This window comes from Sminthopsis crassicaudata, chromosome 4 (genome assembly GCF_048593235.1).
Source record: "Sminthopsis crassicaudata isolate SCR6 chromosome 4, ASM4859323v1, whole genome shotgun sequence".
In the NCBI taxonomy this organism is placed as follows: domain Eukaryota; kingdom Metazoa; phylum Chordata; class Mammalia; order Dasyuromorphia; family Dasyuridae; genus Sminthopsis; species Sminthopsis crassicaudata.
The window spans coordinates 71,428,930-71,447,390 of record NC_133620.1 but is presented as its reverse complement, the minus strand read 5'-3'; the positions used below and the strand labels follow the sequence as shown (position 1 = coordinate 71,447,390).

The following is an 18,461-nucleotide window of genomic DNA, read 5'->3' as shown; positions in this document are numbered from 1 at the left end:
GGCATTTCTGTGGAAGAAGCTGCCATAGACAGCAACATCTAGTGACATCTGCTGGGAACAATATAAAATGCAACAGAAAGAGGAAGCCTCTATATCCAGTAGGAGTTTGTGTAGATTTGTAAAATAATCCACTAGAGGACATCTATTAAATTTCCAACATCTTTTTGGGCAACATTGTTTCATTTTGTCTTTCAATAAAAATGATTTCATATGTATCTTATTTGTATATAGTTATTTTCAGGTTATCTTCCATTAAAAAGTGAGTTGCTCTTTCTTTGTATCCTCAGTGCTTAGCATTGTGTCAGCACATGGTACATGCTTTAAAATGCTTATTGATTTCATGCTAGTAAGTTGGAAATCCACTTCAATATCATGACTATGTCTTCCCCAGTTTTCTGGGTAGGGGCAAGGAGACAAGTGGGAGAAAATTCTTCTGGCTGACTTGCATGAGTGTCCCACACAAGGGTTATATTGGTAGACATCCTTAGCCTTTAGAGTTTGTTCTCAGGAAGGACAAACAAGTTGCCTTTCAAACATATCCCTTTGTGCATGAGGCAGAATTTAACCAGTTCCAAGAGGATGGCCTGAACTTTAGTAGATTATTTGTCTGGAAGAGGGGATGGACATTTTCAATAAGGGAAAGAACTCCCTCCCTGTGTGACACTCCTCCAACCATTCACATTGATAACCATCTCTCTAGCTGATGAGTAACTTTTCTGTAACTTTGAATCTTAATTTCTTGGGGACCCTGAGTTTAAATGATTTGCCCATGATGATACAGGTAGTAAATGATAAGAGATAGAACTTGAATTCAGCGAGTCCTGATACTGTCAGTCCACTATTATTCCCTAAGCCTAAAAGTACTTTAACTTTGATGCCATTTCTTACATGGTTTCTGTTGGGGGAAAAATTTATTTCAAATTTTAACTTGGGATTCCAAGAAAACACCCCATGTCTTCCGTGTATCCCCATTATTTGTTGGCAGCAATTTTCCTGATAGTGGTAATCATAGGGGTGTGAAAAGAGATTGCTCTGAGCACCATGGATTTAAACATAGCTTCATAAAAAGTACTTTTAAAAATTGTTTGGAAACGGACAGTTGCTATCATCGGCATATGCCCTGTTTTGAGACATCTCTTGGTTATTTATAAGTTCAGAGTTTATACAATGGGACCTATGTGGTATTTTACTTTGTAGTTCATTAATCTGACCCTGTGTTGTATTTCTGTTTTTTAAAACTTCTGTTGGAAGAGAAAGGCTATAAGGGAATATTCCAAGTGAACATTGACAGTGTTTTTTTCCTTCCTTTTAAAGACATAAGACATAGCAGCTTTTCATATAAAACTCTTTATTTTTTATCTTTCCCAATTTTCATACAAATTTTCTTAGTGGTATGATACTGCAGGGAAGGGGGACTGGGAAATTGGGGATCCTGGGTGTTAGCTCAGTCCTCTTCCTCCTCTGTCTCCAGAAAGGGATGCTTATATTAAGAATCATCATTGAACTTTGTGGAGAGATGATTTGGATGTTACTATAAGATATTATAGAAAATAAAATTCTATTATTCTTTCTTCTTTGATTCTTTTTCTTTAATCTTAAGATTTAAAACTTTGTCTCTATAATGAGAACCTTTCTAATTCAGAAACAGATAAGATCTTCTGCAATCTGGTCTTCTTCCCCTTTCCAACCTAATTTAGCCCAAATTCTTAACCACCTGTGCTTCACGTTAGCTGCCTTAAACAGCCCCAAAACATGCCCCTAACTTTTCCATATCTGTGCTCTAGCTCATATCACATTCTGTGCTTGGAATTCTTTTCTCCCTTCTCTCATTTCTAGTTATTAATATTCTACTTATCCTTCAAGACCTTTCAAGTCCCAAATGATATGTTGCCCCTAAAGCATGACTCCTCTAATCAGACTCCATTTTCACTTGGCATTTTGTATTTCTATACTTATGTTCTACTTCTATGTGTATGTGCTATATTCTACATTGTAAAGTTTTTTATGGTCAAGATAGTATTTTTTATTTACTTTTTTATAGTGCCTAACAATAAGTCTTGAGCATAGTTGAATGCTTAATGTTTATGGAGTTGAATAATCTCAGGGCTCTTAACTAAAGATGTAGATCGCAAAGTCATTCATTTCATGAAAATGGTCCTTGGGAAGACACTAGAGTGAAATTGCACTTTCAGGGATCAAGGACCAAATCAGAAACCAAAGTAATAGAACAACATATAAATCTTGATTTGGGGACTACAAAGGGAAAATAGGGTGGTATAAAGAAGGCAGGAATATGAACTGCAAGAGGTCTCCTGACTTCAATTCTGTTCAGATTTTTTTGATACTTTGATAGATTCAGGATTTTGATATTTTCCAATTGAAGGAAACTTAGGACAGCAGAAAAGGTCTGTGACATGAGTGTGGGAGTCCAGAGTACAGTCCTGGTGCAGGTAGCATAGCCCCTGACCCAGCTCCAGTCTTGGCCCCAACCTCAGCCCCAGCCCAAATCTGGTCCAGGCCCTTGCATCAGTAAAGCAGGCCCTCTTAATCAGTGGAGGCTTCTGGACCTCTCGGCTGGGGAGACCAGAGAATACTTGGAAGGTCAGTGGAGTGGGTCTGTGACACCAAGGTAGGAGTCTGGCATGTAATCCCAGTGCAGTCCCAGTCCCAGTCCTGGACCTGGCATCAGCAAAGCAGGACTCTGTTGATTCAGCATATTAGATCTTACAGCTACAGTGGGGCAGGGACACTCCTAACAGCTCCAGCCCAGAAAAGAGTGCTTATGGTCAGGTCCCTGGAAATATTTCTGAAAACACTTGCCCCCCAAAAATGCCTGAAACTTGGGACAATGCACACTTTACCCTGAAAACAGAGTCCTACTTTTACACAGAGTTAAAAGCCAAGTAATAGGCTAAGAAAATGAGCAGACAACAGAAAAAGTTTCTGACCATTGAAAAGTTATTGTGGTGACAAGGAAGATCAAAACACTTTCAGAAGATGATAACAAAATCAAAGCTAAAAAAAGTAACAATTTGATTCAGGTCATGGAAGAACTCAAAAAGGTTTTTGAAAATCATATAAAACAAAAGGAAAAAATTAGGAAAAGAATTGAGGTGGTACAAAAGGAAATACAAAAAAAGCTAATGAAGAATGTCTCAAAAAACAAAATTGGGAAAGGAGATATAAAAGCTCATTGAAGAAAATAATTCTTTAAAAATTAGAATTGAGCAAATAGAACAAATGACTTTATGAGGAATCAAAATACTATAAAGTAAAATTTTAAAAAAGTGAAAAAATTAAAAAAAAAGTGAAACATTATTGGAAAAACAACTGACCTGGAAAATAGTTCCAGAAAAAAATAATTTAAAAATTGGTCTACCTGAAAGTCATGATCACAATAAAAAAAAAAAAAAGTCTGGATATTATCTTTCAAGAAATTATCAAGGAAAACTGTCTTGATATTCTAAAACCAGAGTATATTTAAAAATTTCCAGCAATCACCTGATGAAAGAGATCCTAAAATGAAAACTCTCTAGAATATAGCCAAATTCTGGAACTCCCAGGACAAGGGAAAACATTACAAGCATACAGAAAGAACTAATTCAAGTGGAGTGGAGCCAAAGTCAGGATAACACAAGATTTAGTAGCTTCTACATTAAAGTATCAGAGGGTTTGAAATATAATATTCTGGAGAACAATGAAGCTGGGATTACAACTAAGAATCACCTCCCTAGCAAAATTGAGTGTATTATTTCAGAGGAAAAAAGTGGCCATTTAGTGAAATAGAAGATTTCAAGCATTCATGATAAAAATACCAAAATTGAATAAAAAATTTGATTTTTAAGTACAAGACTCTGGACAAACATAAAGAGGTAATTAGGAAAGTGATATCCCAAGGGATTTAATAAGGTTTATCTGTTTACATTTCTATATAGGAGGATACTTGCAATTTATTAGAACTTTCTCATTAGAACTACAGTAGTTAGGAGTATATATTGACATATTCTGTGGGAAATGAGCAGGATGCTCTCAGAAACAAAGCAAAACAAAAAGTCTTCCATGAACCCAAAGAAAGTGAAATGCACTGTATACAAATAGCAATTTTTGGGATAGTTAGCTGTAAATGACTTTGCTCTTTTCAGCAGTACAAACATCCACAACTACTTTGAAGGCCTTATGATGAAAAATCTTATCCATACCCAGAGAAGGAATTGACCATATTTGAATACAGATTGAAGCATTTTCTTTTTTAAACTTAATTTTTCATGAGGGTTTTTATTTTCATTAGGGCAGGAGATCCATGTTTTCTTCTATCACTTGACTTTCATGGAAATGTTTTGTATAACTTTAGATGTGGTTTTTTAATTGTGGGTAGGAACAAGGGAGAGAACCTAGAGCTCAAAAATTAAAAAAAAAAAACAAATGTAAAAAATTGTTTTGAATGTAACTGGGGAAAACATTAAGTAAAAAATTTGTATAAAAAAGATGTCAATGCATATATATTATATATATATATATATAATACATATATTATATATATGTATAGAAGATGGAAATAAGGGCAGGTAATAGAGCATGAATACAAAAGTGTGACATGATCCTTTAAAAACAGTTTCAGTAGCATTAAAACCTAGAATAAGCTAAGATGGTCAGGGAAAGCTAAGGATAAAAAGGATTATTTTTTCTATGTATTTTATTCCCCTCCTCTAGTTATATGTAAAATAATTTTTAATGTATTTAAAACTTTGAACTCTAGATTCTTTCCCTTTATTCACCCCTCCTCCTACAATGATATGAGAAATTATGGAAAGCATTTCCATAAAAGTTATGTTGCAAAAGAAAATATAGATCTTTCCCTATCCCCACCCCCCAAAACCCATCAAGAACAATAAAGTTTTTAAAAAAGTTTGTTTCAATTTATATTCAGAAACAGCCAGTTCTTTGGGTATGGATAGCATTTTTCATCTTAAGTCCTTCAGAATAGCCTTGGGAATCATTACTGGGAGGAGCAAAGTCTTTCATAGCTGATCATCTCATAACATTGCTATTATTTTATATATAGTGTGTTTCACATTGTGTGAGCTCATGGGAGATATATTCCAAATTTTTAAAATAAAAAAAACTAGTTTCAGGAAAACAGGAGACTGGAAGAAGAGATAGGATGGCATTTCAACATGGATGAGATAATAGCTAATGACACATTAGGCAGAGATGCTCAATTCCATTTTGCTTCTGTTTTCAATTTTAAGGAGTGCTGTACTTGGACCAGAAAGGACAGAATGATGGATTGGGGGGGGGGTCAATGCCCAAGAAAAGTGAGGAGAGCATGAAGCTGCCTTTGATGTAGGAAAATGACCTGCGACAAGTAAATAACATCTTAAATACTGCAAAAGCTTCCAAACAGGATGGCTAAGCCATTTGCTTCCATCTTACCCAAGATCTCAGAGAAGCAAGGCGGCTATTTATGTTATATTGTATTTATGTTATGTTGAGGAAGGATTAATGTACCAATTTTCAAAAAAGGGAAGAGAACAGAACCTATAAACTACATCCCAGTTTAACTTCAAATCCACAGAAAAGTTTTAGAGCATATTATTCATGGAATAGTTGGTAATTATCTAGAAAAGGAAGTAGTGCTCAAAAGAGCAAGCACGTCTTTATCAAGACAAGTCATGCTAAAGTAAAATTCAGTGTTTTGAGGGTTTTTTTTGGCACTGAATGTATGATATAGCAAGAGATGGATATAATGTATGTAGATTTTAACAATGTATGTGCTAAAGCTTCTCATTCAAATTTTTTTTTGTAAGAAAAATGGAGAGATGTTTAATCAAGTGTATTGGGAAATGTTTGGTCTCTGACATGACAGTAATTTATGGTTTGATGTCACTTTGGGAGGAAGTCTTTAGTAGCATTTCCATAGATTTGTTCTTAATTTGTGCTATTTAATAATTATATCATTGATTTTTCTAGATAACAGAATTGGGAGGGAGAATAGTCATCAAGAGACAGGATTCAAAAAGATTTTGACAGATTAGAATCTTCAGCAAAATTGAATAAAGCTAACTTCAGAGTTAAACTCTGAAGTTTAATGGTGACATTTGTAAAGCTTTATACTTGGGTTCAAAAAATCAATTCTGAAAGTATAAGATAGGGGAAGATTTTAGTGGATTTTGAGCCTAATATGTGTAAATGGTATGTTACCAAAAAAGAAGTAACTCAGTATTAGGCTGCCTTGAGAAGCATAGTATCCAGGACTAGGAGATATTGTACTATGACTTGTCAGACACACTTACAGAATGCCACATAAAATATTGGGATTTACCTTTTGGGGAGGACAAGGATAAAACTGTCCAAAAAAGGGAAACTAGAATGATGGACTTTGAGTTTATATAAGACAGACATGGGAATATTTAGTCTAGAAAAGATGCAATAGAAACATGAAAGTTGTCTTTAAGTATCATCAAATAGAAGGTTTAAGTTTTTTTTCTGAACAGCCTCAGTGAACAGAAATAAGAGCATTAAGGGCATTAAATGTAAGTGAAAAAGGCAAATTTAAGCTTGAGTTATCTCAGCAGATAGATTCTCCTTCAGTTAAGATTTTGTTGGATGACCATTTGTTGGACATGTGGTAAGAGGGAGTTCTGGTTCAAATATGAGGTGGGAGTAGCTGCCTTTTGAGGTTCCTTCCACACAATTCTGTGATAGTCTCTGCCTTTCAAGCTAAGGCACTAAAGAGACCTTCTAGAATTTTGATGGGTCCCATAACTTTTAAGATAGGAAAGATAATCTGAAATCACTGAAAGTATCACAGAGTCTCACAAATGTGATGGATTCTGATTTCCTCCTTCACAATTCTGGAATATCTACTAGTACATATCTACCAGTAGTGCTAAGATACATACATACCTATGCATAGATACATTTGTAGATTTTTTTTTTATTAATGGACCAACTAGATGGACTTTGTTGTGTCATAACCTGAAGCTGAATTTGAGTTTTTCACTTTTTTCCAGTGCAAATAGGTCAATGCATTTCACATTTCCGGGCATTTTATAAAGAGCTTGATACAATAGCAACATTTGTTGATATTCACTGTAAATAAGAAATCATACTTTGTTTAGATTTTGCATAGAACAATTTTCATGAAACTGGAAAATATCTCAAGTGCGCACGTGCTGTCCAGTTTGGTGTTTCCTTCACTGTTATTAATGAACAAAGTTATGTTCATTCACTGTAATACATAATTTTCTTGTATGCATAGAAGATATTTTGATTGAACTGAGGCTTCCTAACTTACGTTTTACAGTTATATAATTTTTAGATAAAGAGGGATTATATACTCTTTAATCTTTTCAGTCAGATGTGTGAATGTCATCTGCAAGCATCTTCCTTGCTTGGATTAAAAAAATGAAGGATACATTTGATTATTATATACCCTTCTCATAAAGGTTGATTAGAATTATACAACTCAATTCCATAAATTATGTAGAATTTTATAGAAGGTAGAAGCTTATTTGTTTTCTTTTGTTATTTTGGAATCTTAATTCCTTCAATGACTGGAATCGTGCCATTTTTATGGCTGACTCTGAATTGATTTAAGAGCATTATTTGTTTATATGTTCAGATGTAGTTAAGAGGCAGCAAAGGGATAAGAGGGAATCAACCTTGAAGCTATAGAATTATAAAATCACAGATATAGAAGCATAAATAATCTCAGAGGTTAATTAGTGACTTATACAATACCATCATCTTATAGATGAGAAAACTGAGTCAAGAATTTACCCAGGGTAACATAAATAGGCAGTATTGGAGTTGGGATTTGAATCTATCATTAAAGATCATCTAACTTTAGAGGTGCCTTTTAATCCACTAAGTTCAAGATCTCTGATATAAAATAGCTATGGAATTTTGGCTAAGCCCCTCAACCTCTCAGGGCTCCAAGGCAACTCTAACATTTTAGTGACATTATATTGGCAGACCAGCTGCCAATCTTTCAATGGAAGGAATTTCTGAAATGGAAATATTGTGTACCAAACATTGTACTAGCAGCTGGGAATACATAGTCCCATATATTTTAAGGTACGCTCAAAAGGGAGCTGGGAGAAAATGCAGGGGACATAGTTTTAAAATCCCAAAGCCAGGAAGAATAAAAGCTGATCTGGACACCTCTACGGAGTCTGTAATGGAGACTCTGGGAAGAACCCATCAATGAATTTACTTCTTGCTTTACAAGGAGACCGATTTCATTAAAAAGATTTTGTTTTGCTCAATTCTCTAGGTGACTTCCAATTCTTTAGCTAATGTTCAAGTATCATTCCAGAGTAAGCTATAATTGTACTTGTGGATTCTTTTACTTCTTAATCAAAAAATATTTTCTTAGGCTCAGATTCTCATTGAAATTAATGAGTGTATCAGAACACATTGTTGATTTAAGAGTATCTTGTCAAGTCTTCATAGACTTTCCCACATCATATTTTACAATGAATGTTGGCACATAAATTATAATTAATTTTTATAAAGCAGCTTTGTTCATGCTCATCATAAGCAATGCCAGGCAAGACAATCAAATATCTAATAATGTTTCTTGTGTTTTAGCGTAAGACAAAAACCATTTTCATCAACTTCAAGGAAAAATTGTGGGCTGGTTATCCTTACATTTAAGTTTTTAAGGATCATTTATAGTAAAAATTATAACTATGTGTGTAATGTAATTTCTCCAGGAGGAAGAACAAGAGAAGCTACATAGAACTGAAATGATTGTGAATTTCTATCCATTTCATGAGTTATCTTGAGCAAAAAAAATCATCTAGAAGCCAGCCTTTTGTTGACAAGACCATCTGTTTTTAATGGGGTTGGTCCTTGGGCAACAAAATATATGATTTGTGTTTGGGCCCAAGGTGAATAGAACTTGCTTTTCACTGATATACTCTTTGAAAACCCAGGGTTCACCTCTCTGTCATGATCCAGCATTGGAATTGGTTTCTTGGGGAGGTCCAATTTTCTTACTCATATCAAATGTCTCAGAACCTTGGGATTAACTTTATAAAGAAAAAAAATTCTTTAAAAGAGAATACCATTAAGGTTCATTTATAGTAAAAATATATGTATGTAATGTAAGAAGAATAAGAGAAGCTACATAGAACTGAAATGATTGTGAATTTCTATCCATTTCATGAGTTATTTTGAGCAAAAAAAAAATCATCTAGAAGCCAGCCTTTTGTTGATAAAGACCATCTGTTTTTAATAGGGTTGGTCCTATTTTCCCCCTGATAGCTAGGATAAGACCTTCCTAAATCTCTTGCACTAGGCAGTGGCTGGAGGGCTGGATGAAATGAGAAACCTGTAACTTTAACCTTAACTCTGGACTTAGGCAAGGAGAATGTGATGTTTCTGGATATAACCTCAATCAGCCTTACTGATGGCTCTTCTCTGACCTGTTCTTTTTTGTTCACCTCTAATCTAAGCCCTTTTTATGATCCAGCCCCAGACCCTTGTTTTATACACTCTTTGTTTGGACTATGTTGTATGTACCAAAGTTTCTTTAAGATTGGTTTTCTGTCTTCTACTTCTCTAGGAAAGAAAACAGAGGTTCTTAACTTTTTTTTTTTTAAATGTCAAAGTCCCCTTTGGGAGTCTGGTAAGCCTAAAACACTTTTCAGAATATTTTTAAGAGCATGAAATGCAATATAGAGAATTACAAAGGAAATAAAATATATTGAAATATAATGATGTATATCTATTTATGTATATCTATCTATCATCTCTCTATGAAAACACAAGTTCATATACCTTAGATGAAGAACCCCTGAACTAGAGAGCTATTATCTGATGCCAGTCTCTGTGGCTGGGTCTCTACTATCTATATGCCTATTCTTTCCTGTGCTCTCCCATCCAGATTTCCTCCTTTTCCCACTGTATAGCCTTCTCTCAAGCACCTATACCTGAAGGGTTATCTACAGATTCTGGTCATCTCATCCATAAACCAGCTCTTCTTTCTATTGTGCCCTCCATTCTTATGTAAATGCATAGAGAAATGACTATGGGATACATTGGATAGAAAGCAAAACACTGGCAAAAAAACAAAAACAAAAAAGATTCATCAACTTAGCACTGAAATCTATTTTAGAGATCTTCTAGTCCAACCTTCTTTCTTTAAAGAGAAGAAAACCTATGCGTGAAGTCACACAGGTAGAAATTGTCAGAGGCCAGATTTGTACCTAGATTGTATTTGTATTTAGATTCTAGTCTAAACCCAGTGATTTTTTTTTATTGTAACACACATTAATGGCTGCCATCAGTGGAACCCCTTAACTAGCTTTCCCATGCTTTCTTTCTTCCCTCTTATTCTACATCCCAAGAACACAATAAGCATCCTAATTATTTCAAGTATGAACTTACCTCTTGAAATTCTCTTCATTTTGGTTATTTTTCTTAATAGCTATATTTATGCTTTTTTAAACATCAGAATAATTTTTTCTAGTATAATAATCTTTCCCTTCCCTGCATCTACCCAGTGATTTGTCTCTTGAAACAAAGCAAAATTTTAACTAAATTGAAATGACAAAGTGTCTAATAGTATAAGCAACATTGAATTCTTCACAAATCTACTTAGAGGAGAGAGGGAAATTTCCTTCTTATTTCTCTGCGGTCAAGAATAAAATTAATCTGAGCTCATCTGACTTTACTGAAAAATTATGGGGCAGAAGGCTAGAACTCTCTGCTTTGAGGGCATGACTGTTAGCTAATAGTAATGACCTCGGTTTAAAATCTAGTGCTTGAGGTAAAAATTTCATAATGGTTCCCTTTATTCTTTCTTAACTAAAACAAATATACGACAAAAAAAAATAGATCTTCAAGGAAGGAGGGATTCTTTTTTGGGGGGAGGGAGGCAGAATTAACTTGCCTAGATAGAATTAACATTTATGAATGATAGCTCAATAACATTCATAATAGTAATAATGCTTTATATTTGAATCAATTGTGAAGAGGAAACACTTTGTGTTTTTCAAAATACTTTTTCCAAATATCTCATATATCCAGCTATTTCCATTTCACAAATGCAGAAATAGACTTAGAAAGAGTAAATGGCTTTGACCCAAATCATACAGTCATATAGTAGTTGAGCCAAAATTAGGACCCATGTCTCCCAATTCAAACAGAATACTCTTTTAGAAACAATTACTGAATGTGTAAATAGTCCACTCAGATAGTGAGCTTAGGCTCAAACACAACAGCAGATCTGCTGCCCAGGAATGTGTCTCCTTTTGTACTCAAAGCAGCTTGTCCCTACCATTCCTAGGCTGGTACCTGATGCCCCTTCTTGCTGGTGCCAGGGATAGCTGCCAAAGCATGCTAGCTCTGACCTGTAAAAATTTCATAGGGTTGGGTGCCTCCTAAGTGCTGGTCTGATCTGTCAGATGTTTGATGTTACTAATAAGCTGACTTTTTAAGAGATGTCAGAAACTTTTTGTCTGAAGGGAAACAGAAGAACAGTCAGTTAATAGCAGCAATGAGGCATCTAACCTGGAAGTGTTCTAGGCTTGGTGATTGTGTCCTCAATGCCAGACAACACAAAGTAGAACCAACTCTCAAGACCAATGCACCTCAAACTTTTATGTTCCATTCCCTTTCAAGAGGGTCGAGCCCTGTCTTGCTCCTCCAGGGTAAGGTGTTGGTCTATTTCTTAGGTGCAAGTATAGCTAATATATGCAAAGAGCTAATAATTTCTGAGAGTTCAGTAGCTCCAAGCCTCCTTAGCACTTGACAAAACTTTAAAAGCATTTCTTAAAAGGAGAGAGAAGGCTGGAAGGCTAGGCTTGTGTCTTAGGCTTAAGACTCTGACAGTCTTGCACTGAGTCATTGGCTTCTGGGTCAGTGGAGACTGACCTGAATTTCCAAAGGCGCCAAACCTGCTTCTTGAATTCTTTTTTCATTCTTTATGCTTATGTTATCATCGTCCTTTTCCATATCGCTGAGCCATGTGTAGAAAGAGAGGGTGAGGAATATTAGGATCACATACAGATTGAGGACATTTGAGATTCTCTTTCCCATTCCAAGAAGGGATTTGGCTATTGACCTGGTGTTTCAAAACCTGGTTGGAGTCGTCCTAATAGGAGCTACTCAATGTTGGTAATCAGGCCAAGGACTGCCCTAGAGGGGCCCCTTTTCCTTCTAAAATCAACCTGTCTCTGGAGGTGGCTCTTGGCTCCCTGGGAATCCCATCTCATTCACAAGGCAGAATGGGGTGGTGGTGGTATGGTGGATGGGGAATAGACTTTATCTTCTATGTGCCACATGAAGAATTGGATTTCAGCTGTGAAACTAAGGCCCCTTCTTGGACCCCCTTCCTGGAACAAGAGGCGGCTTACCCATTCCCAATCATGCTCTTTAGTTCAGAGACAAGGTAACTCACAACCAAAGGGGTCCCCGAGTTTTGCCTACCCTACTACTGGTGGCAAGGGGATTGACAGTTTTTTCTTCTGGTTCACACTGCCAGATGAAGCTAAAGACAAATATAAAGAGAAGTTCCCATCAGAGCACATGGAGAGGAGGTGATTATTGAGAGTATCAGGTTGGGAAAGGTCCTTTATGTCAACACAATTAGTCTGGAGAAGTGGTTGTCACAGTCAGACCCTGTCTATGAGTTGTAAGGGGAAGCTTGGCTGTGTATCAGTAGCGACCAGGCTCTGGGAACATGAGGTAGAGCAAGGCAGTTGGAAACTGGTGCTGGAGGATCCAGCTCACCTCATGGGTTATTTTCAGTCCAAGTGAATCTTCCTCAGTTCCCATATGTCATTATCATCAGACTAGAACAAATCTAGGGAAATTGGACTAGGTTTCTCTCCTCCAGAGGTGGCAACATCAGCAAGGCATGAGATTACTGAAAACTTGACTTTTCTTGAAAAAAAAATACGGCATCATACAAAGAGTATTGAAATTGGAGATAAGAACCTTGGGCTAAATGTTTGTGTGACCCTGGAAAAGTCACTTAATCTAATTTTCCCTCAGTGTAAAATGAGAGAATTGATTGATCTCTAAAAACCCTTCTGCTCTCAAATCTAGACTTTATTGTAAAGTATAAACTTTGCCTACATCTTCCTCCCTAAAGTCAAACTCTTCCACTGGAATCTCAAAGAATTAAATCTTTTTCAGAAAGTACTTTTAACTGGGAGATAGAAGACTTGAATAGAGGCATCTTGTTGACCTAAGAGAGCAATGGGAATAAGATAGCTTGGAATCTTTCAGGATTCTTCCTTCCCATCAAGGTATTGCTTCCTTAGATTAGTCTTGATGAAAATTACCTTAGTTCATTTTTTCTTCTTTCCCCATCCAAGGTCAGATTTATTAAATGAATACTACCAATAATAACTCACTTTGAGATTTGTAAAGTGCCTTGTTCACAGCAGTCTTATATAGTAGCATCACACTAATTTTACAGATTTTTTTTGTCATCATTTTTCAGTCATGTCCGACTCTCCATGAACCCATTTGGAGTTTTCTTGACAAAAATACTGGAGCTACTGTCCATTTTTTCCCTCTTTAGCTAATTTTTTAGATGAGGAAACTGAGGTCAACAGGGTTAAGTGACTTGCCCAGAATCACACAGCTGGTCTAGATAGAGGCCAGTTTGGAACTCAGGAGATGGATGACTCTTTCTGACTCCAGATCTGTCCTATCCATTGTACATTCACTCATATTTGTTGATTAACCCCAGGGGATTTGCTTGCTTATACCAGATGTAACATTATATTCAAATATAGATAAGGACAAGCCCATTTGGGTCCAACCCATCCTGCTAGGGAAATGCTTATCACCAACAAGCTAGCCACTAGGTGGTGAGTCCTTTGGACATTACAACCAGATGGCAGTGTGGACCTAGAGGCAGGGAAACAAGGCTTCTAATTTTGTCCCTGCTAGGTCATAGCTTTGCAAGTTACTTTGCCTTACTCAGACTCGAGACCTCCTAAATCCAACGAGAATACTAGCACCTACATCTCAAACTTTTTTGAGAGAATCAAAATAAGTTAATATGCATGAAGCAATTTTCAAACCTTAAACATCAACTAAAACTATGAAAAAAAGACAAATACTCACAAAATAGTAAGGAGATGGAAAGGGAAAATTGAGATTATAGAAAGATTGGCACAATAGAAAATTAGATCAGGTTATTCCAAGAATAGGTGGCAACAAGAGAGCCAATAAGGAATTTCGGAAGAAAAAACAAATAAAAGGGGGAATCAATGGGTTATTGGATTATTGGAACCCTACATTGTTGGAAGAACACTCACAATGATGAGATTACAGATCTGTTGAAGCAAAGATGTCCAAGTCACTATCTTCTTGGAAATAATCATATCAGGCAAGAAAGATAAACAGCTTGAAAAGCAAAAGCTATGTTCACCTCAGTGACAGAGATCAATATATGGATATGGCAGGCAAAAAATATGCCTTTTGCTTTATTGGAGAAGATGTAACTCTAGATAGATTATTAAAGAGAATGGAAAGACATATCCTTTCAGCAGAGAGAGAAGAGTTTTAAACATTAATAAAGATATGGACCAAGGACAGCAGATGAAGCAGGTAGAAGAAGCTCACAGATGTAAATGTTCTGAATTAGGAAAGATGGGTTGCAGAAAGAAGCTCCCCAATATAGATGTAAAATCTTAAGTATAATATGGAGGGAAATGGGTAATTAAAAGGCTTTTGATAGGTTATTTACTATGGCCAAAAAATGTAAATGTAAATGTAAAATAAATGTAAATATTCTTTACAAAAAATGTAAATATTCTTGTGGGAGGTGTCCACTACAAGCAAAGACAAGGTGAAAGTGAGGAGGCCAGTGACAAGAATATTATCTAAAAATGTTCAAGTATGGCTAGATGACATGTATGTATGGCAAGAAGGCTGTAATGGGAATTCCTGCTTTTGTTGAGTTAGTGGGTTCTGCCCTCCAACCTGAGATTCTATAATATTACAGTCATCAGGATGGAGGATGTCTATTTTATCTAGTCAACTGTCATATCCCAGGTAAAGGTTAAGGGACAGGCCACCAGTAAGAAGTAGCAGCTCTTCATCTCTTGAGAAGTAGAGCAAAATGTCAGGACCCAGAGTAGAGGACATACGTTGAAAAGAGAGATGAAGAAAGGGAATTTTCATGTCAAGGGAGATAGCAAAAGCAGGAATTGGGAAGTTCAGACCACATTAGGATGAATTTAAGGCATAGAAATGGAAAGATAGGGTCACTATCAGCTTGATTGACAATTCACTATGTTCAGCTTATCTTTTAGCATGACTTTATTTTATGAACGACTGGCATATAATGACTAGCTCACCTTCCTGAAAATTAAAGAGGCAGAGCTTTTGGTTATTGATATCTAGACCCCTTTTCTTAGGGTTCCTTCTTGGGTTTGGGGTTTAGTGGGTTTCTGATGGTAGAAACTTTCAGTACTACAGATGTGTATTTGTGCCAGGTTGGTATTCATTTGCTCTGATGACCTCCAATTAACAAAGTACCATAGACAGCTCTACTAGCATTGAGATTCCAAGGATGCTATCTTGGGAAACTCTTTTTCTTATCTAGTATAACTTGACTGGTGTCATATGAAGGGCTAGTAGATGAGAGCTGAGGTCCAAGAATTCTTGACATAGTAAGAACTGGTGGAATACATGGTGGAACAAATGGTTGCAGTTGAAAGATCATGGGACTTACTATCTGGGTAAGCTTGAAGAAGCCAGTATTATAATTGTTTTATTCCCTAGATGACTATCTGGAGTGGAAGATCCAGGTAGAAAAAAAATCACACTTGATTTGCAGCTTTCCTGGGGACTTAATTGCAAGAGGTCCCAACTTTTTGAATCATAAATTGAAGCGCTCTCCAAAATCACCTTTATATTATAGGGAATATAAAATGGAGTATAAATGTGGGGAAAACCCAAGGGTGAAAAAATATATTTATAGAAGAAATAATATATAATTCTAAGTGCACAAATGGCTTTTAAACTTGACAGTGGGAAGCAATGTGAGCTTATCAGTTCACAAATGTGGTTGTTTCAGGAGACTCCTTGAAAAATTGGGTAGGCTTGAATGGGTGAGAATGTTCAGAGCAGAAGATGGGACATTTTAAAGGAGCTTATTTACTAGACCTTAACCCAGGCTTGAAGGTAAGTTCATGGACAGGCAGAAGTATCACGTTCTATATGTCACAATTAATGTCATTCTAGACACACACTGTCATAAGTCACGGGACATTTTACATAGCTGGTCCATCATAGACTTAGGTATAGCACTTCTGCCTGTGCCAACTTAAGAGAATATGGATAAGTAGAAATATAGACACAAGAATATTTCTAAAGCCAAGGGAAAGACTTATTTCAGTGTTCTTGGTTATGCTTGGACATAAAAATCTCAGGAGGCCATATCTTGAAAAGTTCTTGGTTTTGCTTTCCTGTACTAAAGTTTCTTGGACAATGCATCGATTCACTGGCTTTCACACCTAGGGAGATATGACATCTTAAAACTGAACCAACTAAAATGTCATCCACTGGATCTAATCTAGGTACCTCTTGTTGGCTCAGTGAAAGTCAGAAAGTATTTATTCAAAGACTTGTGGATTATGGCTCTTTCTGCTCTTTAAAGAGACAAAGCTGTCACATGGCAAAAGCCTTGAGAAAATAATTGGCAGTGGAGAGAAAAAAAGAAAGGAACTGATGCTAGAAACCTCATGGAAAGGGAGACTGCATTTAGAAAATAACTGAATGCACAAAGTTCTGAATAGGGACAACCCTAAGACAAGATGATGTGGAGAAGGGGGAAGGGTAGCTGGAGGCACAGGGCTTTGAAGGCAAGAGGGAAAGGCTAGATGTTGAAAGTGCATGAATACAAGTAAGGGTAGGAAGGAGGGAGTAGGATACAGAGAAAGGGGACTGTAACCAGAATCCAGTGTAAGGAGGAAGCCCAGAATTTGCCTCTGCACAGCTTCTCTCTCCATTTCTTCTAGTTTTCTGGAACCAAGTAGAACAATTCTGATTTCTCCAAAGATTTGAAGTCAGCTCTCATGTCAGGGGTATAGTAGCTCAGCTGGTTCCATCAACTTGACATCAACAGACTTACACATTGCACGTGGACTCTCCACTTCTTCCCGAGGCTGAGGTAGCAGCCACTCAATGCCCTTGACCAGAGAAAATCTCATGACGAAATGGTCCCCTACAAACAGAGAAATGAAGAAGGAAAACAAAAGCAAAGCAAAACAAAACAAAACAAAACTAAGTGTTAATCTCATTTCACTCAAATTTCTTTTTTCTTTCTTTCTTTTTTTTTTCTTTCTTTCTTTCTTTTTTTTGCTGAGGAAATTGGGGTTAAGTGACTTGCCCAGGGTCACACAGCTGGAAAGTATTAAGTGTCTGAGGTCAGATTTGAAGTCAGGTCCTTCTAACTTCAGGGCTGGTGCTCTATCCACTGCACCATCTAGCTGCCTTCAAATTTCTTTCTTTAAAAAAAAAAAAAAAAAAAAAAAAAAAAAAGATTTAGACCTGTGATTTCCCTGAAGTAGGGAAACTTGTTTTTTTTAGGAAACTCTTTTATCAAATTATTAAGCAATCATTCTGTATCCAAGGTGCCTGGGGACATTAAGAGGTTTAAAAAAAAGAGGAAAAAAAAAAAAAAAGAGGTTTCCTGTCACAGAACTATTATGTTAGAATTGGATTTGAACTCAGGTTTTTCTCCTCTCAAAAAACCAAAACCCCAAAGTGAACATTTCCCATTTCCTAGTTCATTTGATTTAAGCTAATTATTATGAGGAAAGGAAAGTTGTTATGGGCCAGAACTTGAAACAAAGTGCTAAGTGATTATGTACTTAGTACTTATTAGAGTTCACACCTTTAAGAGAGAATATATAAGGAGGAGCTCCCACAAGCCCACAGGAACCCAGAAGCCCACTCTTGGAGGCAGAGTCATTTTTATTCCAACTTCCACCTTTGTGCTGGCTGGAGACATTCGGAGAGAGCTCTCGGAACTAAGGAGAGAGATAGGCCTCTGAGAAAGCTAACCGGGCCCAGGAAAAGAGACAAGACTTTGAAGGAGAAAATAAAAAATCTGGACTTAAAACTCCTGGCTGCATTTGGAGTGATTATTCTGAACTGAAACTAAGGCTGCCTCCAGAAGCCCCCCAGAGAACAATACATTTTAGAGAAGAACATTACAGAAAGTATCTGATTAAGTTAGTTTACTTCAAAATAAGAATGATGGATAGCCAAGTGAATGTTAACTTTTGCAGGCATATCTGTAGTTTTTAAAAATGCCATAAGCTTTTAAATTGAATATTTAAATGGCAGAATTGAAATTTTAGCTAAATTATTAGTAATATATACTGCTATAAACATTTTCTAAACAGAAAAAAAGATTCATTAGCTCAAATTACTGAATCTCTAATATAAGAACTTTATTTGAGTGTCTTTTTTGGACA

At 36.3% G+C, this 18,461-nt stretch overlaps 1 protein-coding gene across 2 annotated transcripts in view; it reads right to left on the bottom strand.

The window, feature by feature from the left end:
* Positions 1–1,329: 1,329 nt before the first annotated feature.
* RGSL1 (regulator of G protein signaling like 1) overlaps positions 1,330–18,461 on the bottom strand; it is a 56,052-nt gene continuing 38,920 nt past the window's right edge. The window contains exons 17-20 of one of the 2 annotated variants that reach the window (XM_074308533.1): positions 17,111–17,203; positions 12,442–12,502; positions 11,887–11,971; positions 1,330–1,531 (exon numbers count right to left, since the gene is read on the bottom strand). In XM_074308533.1, the coding sequence (XP_074164634.1) occupies positions 1,529–1,531; positions 11,887–11,971; positions 12,442–12,502; positions 17,111–17,203 (242 nt within the window). In that variant the 3' untranslated portion in view covers positions 1,330–1,528. The remainder of the gene's footprint in view (positions 1,532–11,886; positions 11,972–12,441; positions 12,503–17,110; positions 17,204–18,461) is intronic. The other variant, XR_012489033.1, reaches the window with a different exon arrangement.